The 6,377-nt window shown below is 39.9% G+C and overlaps 1 protein-coding gene across 2 annotated transcripts in view; it reads left to right on the top strand.

The window, feature by feature from the left end:
• Positions 1-5,486, top strand: part of ZPLD1 (zona pellucida like domain containing 1) — a 131,938-nt gene extending 126,452 nt beyond the window's left edge. For both annotated transcript variants that reach the window (XM_064467811.1, XM_064467821.1), the window contains 2 exons: positions 1,650-1,679; positions 3,706-5,486. In XM_064467811.1, the coding sequence (XP_064323881.1) occupies positions 1,650-1,679; positions 3,706-3,881 (206 nt within the window). In that variant the 3' untranslated portion in view covers positions 3,882-5,486. The remainder of the gene's footprint in view (positions 1-1,649; positions 1,680-3,705) is intronic.
• Positions 5,487-6,377: the final 891 nt, after the last annotated feature.

Here is a 6,377-nt window from a genome sequence, read left to right on the forward strand (position 1 = left end):
ACATATTTCTGCATCTCCATAGTATACTTTTAGAGCATCCCACTCCTGCTGACAGAAGGACAGTTCGATGTGAACTACTCTGAAAAAGAATGGGATTCAGTTCTGAACTCTGCCATGAATTTCCTGAGTGGCACTGGGCAAGTCACTTAATCTGACTTACACTTCACTCTTCCTTCTGAAGCAGCAAGAGGAAATTAGTGTTTCCTCCCACTGTCCATTCCCATTGTGAAAATAAGTGCATTAAAAATGTGAGGTTCATGAATACTATAGTCCAGGAAAGAAAAGGGGGAACGTCATGAGAGAACTTGAACAGAATTATCTGGTTTTGGATGAGGAGTGCCAGGGTGCAGTGCTGGCTTACTCTGGTGCACTGCTGCATGGAGGTGCTTATACTGTTTCCAAGACCAGGTCTGGTCCAGATTTAGTACAGATACATTTGTACAAAGCCCATCAAACCTGCTGCGCCTGTCTCACCATGGTACATACCCCAGTATCAGGCCTGCGGTTGCATTGACGTGCAACTCCCCCGCTTCCCTCATTTAGGCTGGTGCTGCATCTCTCCCGGGGTGGGTCCTGTGCACATCGGTGTCTGCAGAGGTGCCTCGAGTTAGCCAGGTCTCCCCATCACTCTAGTCACCAGCTGTTCTGGTAACAGAGCTGTTTATGCAGTTACCTTGATAGGAACTGAATAACGCTGCTGCAAACGAGTAATGGCCCTTCTCCTGTGTATTTCTGAACTCCTATTTCTAACATTTTGTTCTTTTCAGAGATACTTTATTCTTGTTTGTTAATCTAAAATAAGTCATTACAGGAGACATACACAGAAGAAAATGTTTTGGCCTCTGTGTACAGAATCAAAGCAAGCACCTACATGTAAAGGTGAAATTGTGTAGCTTTTGATTGGTGTCTCACTTAAACTTAAGACAGCTGCTCAAAACAAATGTATACGCGAGCTGTGCTTACAGGTTGCACAGAAAAGCAAAAGCAGTGCCAAGAAATGTAGTTCTGAGATGGACAATGGTAAGTAAGTAAAACTGAAGACAAAATAAAAATGTTTCCCTTAACATAATACCACTGTGCAACTGTCAAGAGAAAAGTGAGTGTGGGGAAAGGGCATTTTTGTAATCACTTATGGTCAATGATCTGTTTTTTCCTTTAAAAACTCAGGTTAATTTTTTTTTTTTTCCTGTACAGATCTTGTAATGTGATTAACAGTGAAGGGACTTGAGTATAATACTGTGCTTATGGTTGCATTTTTATTGAGGGACAGAATAAAACTAGCCACATTTTCAATTAAGAGGTTCCTGTGTTAAGGTGTGGGTGGTTTTGGTGGGGTTTTGGTGTTTGTTGGTGGGGTTTTTGTTTGTTAGTTTGGTTGGTTTTTTTTTTTTGCTTAGTTTTTTTTTTTTCTACAGAATATTAAGTAACTTCATATTGGTGTGCTTGCATTAACAATGGAGCAATGTCATGTAATTAATATTGTTGTCCTTATTTGACCAGAGATGTTAAAAGCTACTAGTCAATGTTGCAAGTATAGCTGAGTGTTTTGAAAATAAAGCTAGGACTATTGGCTTTTGTGTTGCAAGGAGGGGAGGAGTTAGGCAGAGGTATTTGTAAAATATAATGCATCCCATTTTTGTTTTATACAGATGAGATGCCAACCAACAATTCACAACTTGGTAAGTTAATCAGAATTTGAAGAAACATAAAAGAGGGTTTATGAGTGAAACAGAACTGAAGAGGTGAACCATTCTGATAAGCTCTATGCACTGAGCTGGAATGTTTTTTCTTTTTGGCTTTTTTTTTTTTTTTTTTTGTAATTTAAATGAGTCAATACTGACATGCTGTAAAGAAAGCAATTGGTGAATCTGGAATGCTCACTTTAATTTGTGTACCCAGCCCCACCAGCACAGCAACTTCTAATTCCTAGGATGAAATTGAAATGAAAATCTGCTGCTATGACATATGAGCGTGAAGGAACATTGCAACTGCCAGATACAAAATCAGACTTAAGCAGTGAGATTTGCTCATGCCACGCAGGAGTAGAGCAGCAAAATGGTTCTTATGGTGCAGTCCAACTCAGTTCACAGCTCAGAGTCAGAAGAGCTCTGCTTCAGCTCCTGTTCTCCTGTCATTTAACCACACAAAGAGCCTATGGAAAAGCTTGGATAGAGCTTGTGGCCTGCTAGGGCAATGGAGGAAATAGGCTGCAGGGGAGATCAGGTCTCTAAGTTTTAGGGTGCTTCTCCTTTGGGCACTTGGAAGACTTGTTTTAGCCTGTCTGTTACTGTTCTCTGCTGGTAACAAGAGCAGCTTATGACTAATAAAAGATGGTCAAGGTAATCAGGAGGTCCATTGGGTCATTCCACCTCTTACTTGTTCATAACAGGGCTGAGTGGCACAAGCAACCTATCCTGTCCTCTGAACTCCAATACTATTTGTTCCTTCTGTTCTTACTTAGACCATATAAAAGCAGCTACCTTTCTTGCCTGGCATGGAAACAAATTTCTCCCTGTAATGAATTGCTCCCTAGTGTATTCCTATCCATAGGTATCATCAAAATAATAATAATAAAAAGCAAGTTCTCAATTTGCTGCACAGAGTTTGCTCTGTTAATGGCTGCTACCTTTCCTCTCCATCCAATGAAAACAGTAGTCCTCTCTTTCCATCCCAGAGCAACAGTATTCCTGTGCCTGTTGCTGTCCCGGTGGAGAGGGAGGTAGAGCAAGGTGGGGTTATTATTGTAGTGGAGGGAAGACAAGTAAGGTCAGAAGGCAGCAGTGTTGAGAATGGGAGGGCAACCTGATCAACAGAGCTGACTTTTTTTCACCTTTGGTGAAGAGGGAGGGATTGATGATTTTGAGGGCAGGCGGCTGCTTCTGGGAGGAGCAGTCTGGTTTCCTACCGAGAAGCCATGTTGTCATCTCGCCTCACTCTTCAGCACTGGTAATAGCAAACAGCTCTTAGGCAAATGCATAGCAGTGCTTTGGGTAGCACCTACCACTCGAATATTTTTGTGGTTTGGTGGTTTTTTTTGTTTTGTTTCGTTTTCTCTCCCCCCCCCCCCCCCCCCCCCCCGGAAAAGATGATACTGGCTGGATGCGTGTGTTCCAGTATCCAGGAATTGGTCCATGAACCAGTGTAGCCTGTTGAGCTACAGTAAATAGTAAATAATATGTTACCTCCTCCCTCTAAGAATTGGTAAACATATTAAGAAGCCTTCTGTGAAGGTGTACAGTCAAGCAAGAGTAGCTCAGGTATCTGGTGCCAGATATGCCTGCTGAGGATTTTTATACCCTTTGAATTGAGATGTGGATAATGATATCAGGGAAGAAATCCTTTCATTAACTTGGTTAGGCCACCAATCCTTACATCTCTGCCTTGATAGTTCTTGGACAGTGATAGTCTTGCCTTCAATAGCACAGGTCAAGGTTGGTCACTAGCATATGAGGGATTATGCTGTAGGAGTATCCTTACTGTCTTTATCCCCTAGCATGATGGCTATTGAAAGAACTAGTAGCTATTTTCAAAGTGTGCTTAGATAAGTTTTATCCAAGTAGACAGGTGCTCATTCTGAAGTACAGCTTTAGTCCCTTCATTGTAATTATTCTGTATATAGCACGTTGTAATGGAAAGACAGAAGCATTTGGCACTGCTGAGAGATTCTAATCGTATCTTACCTGTGCATTTTTGTTCTCATTGCAGCTCATTCAAATGGACCTCCTTTCCAACTGAACTTAGTCACCAGTGCACTGATTTCAAGTGTTGTCATCCTAGGAATCACAAGCGTTTTCTTTTTCGTATGTTCCCTAACTCTTCTGCACAGGAAGTGGCCCAACAGTTCAGTTTTGAGTGGCATCCGAAACCCAGTTTTCAACTGAAAGTGATGATATACTTGCACTTTTTCTTTGGGATTGCCTTTCTTGTCCATGAAATATTATTCCATTAAAAGTAATATTAAGGCAACAGTCCAGCTGTATCCAGCTTCTATTCCAGCTGTTCTATATTTTTAGGTTTGCTAGATGATGTTGTGTAGGTAAGCAGCAGTGACAGTAGTAACAATTGTAGACAATTATGAGAATCTCAATTGTGTTTGTGATCAGACCATATGACATTATGCCCATGGGTGTGCTGACAATAGAGCTTGTGTCTCCAGCTTCCCAGTAAGGTTTCAAAGCTGAAGATGCTGAAGGTGAGAACCTTTCCAAGTATGCCATTATTACACACGACACATTCAGAAGCATTCATAAATTTGTAAACACCTACTAAGATATGGATAATTTCTATTTTGTCGTGGTATTTTTCACAAATTTGAAAAAAAAATTATATCTCAGGAGGAACTTCTTTTTGTCTATCCAGGATAAAAATAACCTCAAATCGTTTAGGGCAAACTGTATTTCATCCCAGGGAACAATGCTGCCGTTGTTGAAATGGCAGAAAAACCCTTTTTCCAGCAAAATCACTGAGTGAGAATCCAAGAGCTTTAAATCTAACTTTAACTAAACTTTTAATCTAACTTTAAATCTAAGGAGAAAGTTAATTCTGCACAGAATTGCCACACCTGCAGCCTTCAGCCAAATTCTAACTCTGGGGACTGCTACAGAGGGAAAAGTATTTCGTTCCCCTGGCTCCTTGAAAAGGCAAGCTAATACAAATATGTAATGCCCAAACTTTCCTCATACGAAACTGGTTTTGGAGCATAATTTGTCAGTTGAGTAAAATCCTTGTATTCTAATTTTTAAGGCCCACTTTTGCCCAATGAGTTTTGCAGTTCTCAGATAAGGCTCTCCTTTCTACGTGAAGAGTTGTAAATCAGTGCTTATGTCTTCAGCAGATTTTCCACATGGATTGGACTTCTCCACTGTATGGATGAGGGGAAGAGGGCAACTAGAAGGATAACAGGCCACAAGCAGTACTGTACCATTGACTAGTTCATGTGAGAAACATCAGACTTACCTGAAGCGAGTGTGAGTGACCAGGTACCCTTAAACAGCAGCACAGGGCAGTGGCGTAGCTGTGTAGAATAGACAAAAAATGCTAGTACTGGAGAGGCCACCGTAGACACAACATATGTTAAGCTGCACTGGATAGGCAGTTGATATTTTTGTCACACATACAGCAGTTAAATTTCATTTTTCATGTACTGTGCATATTGGTCTAGAAACACCTCACTGATATTATCATCATCTGTGTTAACTATGTCTGTCTTCGCTGGTGTGACACAACTGGCTAATGATCAGATCTCTTTGGCTCTCAAGACTAAAGACAAATACAGGCTTGTTCTCAGTTTTCTCTGATCCTGCAAATGCTGTATAAAGGCCTGTTGTTCACAAAGCCCACTGTGCTGTAGCGCGATATCCCTAACAACCAACACTGTGCCTGTTTTCCTCCATTCTTAATACCTCAGAAACATTTTTGCACTTCAGGGGTTAGGTCTGATGACATGTAAAACATGATTGTTTAATAAAATTATTTGAAACATTTCAGAATGGATGCCTTGTCTGAACTGCCTTCCTCCCGCTGTCAGATTGTTAGAGTTTTGTACGTGCTTTCAGTGACCTCATTCTACAAAGATGAAAACTGGATATGCTTTTTTAGTCAGTTTGGTAAGAGCTTTCAATACATAGGATAAATTAATATACATATAGCTGTACTGGTCTTTAAAGGAGGGCAATAAACTCTGGAGATGTATATCCTATTCTGGGGATAAAGAAATTCAGATATTCTATTTTAATTTACTCATAAAGACAACCACAGAGATTCCATTAATGTAATTACGACTTCATAAACAGCAGCTTTAGCCGAAAGTTTCCGGTGATGGAGATAGCCATTATCATCCTTAGTAAGTTGTTCCAACAGTAAATTGCTGTCTTTAGTACTTTTTAAAAGACTATTTCTAATGGGAATGTGCCCAGCTTAACTTGCCAGCCTTTAGAAACTGTTGTGTTTGTCTGCTAGACTGAGCGAGACCCTTTTTCTAACACAAATCTTGCATAATCTGTTTAAGGCCACAGGAAAAAAAAAAAAGTGAATGGTGCTGAATAAAATAAAAAAGAAAAAACAAAAGCTGCTGATATATCATGCCTATCCTCTTTCAAGTTCTTTGTATTTCTGGAAAGACAGTTTGCTTTCATATACAGAAAAGTAGTTTACAGTAGTTTACGGTATTTAACAAAGACTTGTTGACCAAACTTTTTAAGGCTTGGGTAGTCTATTACAAAAATGGAGTTGTTATGCAATAATTTAATATGCAAAATTTGTTTTCTTATGTTAATTAAAATTTCTAGAGTAGTTTGTTATTGTGGAGAACCAGATAAGATGATGTTCTTTGTGTAACTTTTCCTGTGTGAAAATTATTAGGTAGCAGAGGGTGATCC

Source organism: Phalacrocorax carbo, chromosome 1, assembly GCF_963921805.1.
Source record: "Phalacrocorax carbo chromosome 1, bPhaCar2.1, whole genome shotgun sequence".
Lineage (NCBI taxonomy): Eukaryota > Metazoa > Chordata > Aves > Suliformes > Phalacrocoracidae > Phalacrocorax > Phalacrocorax carbo.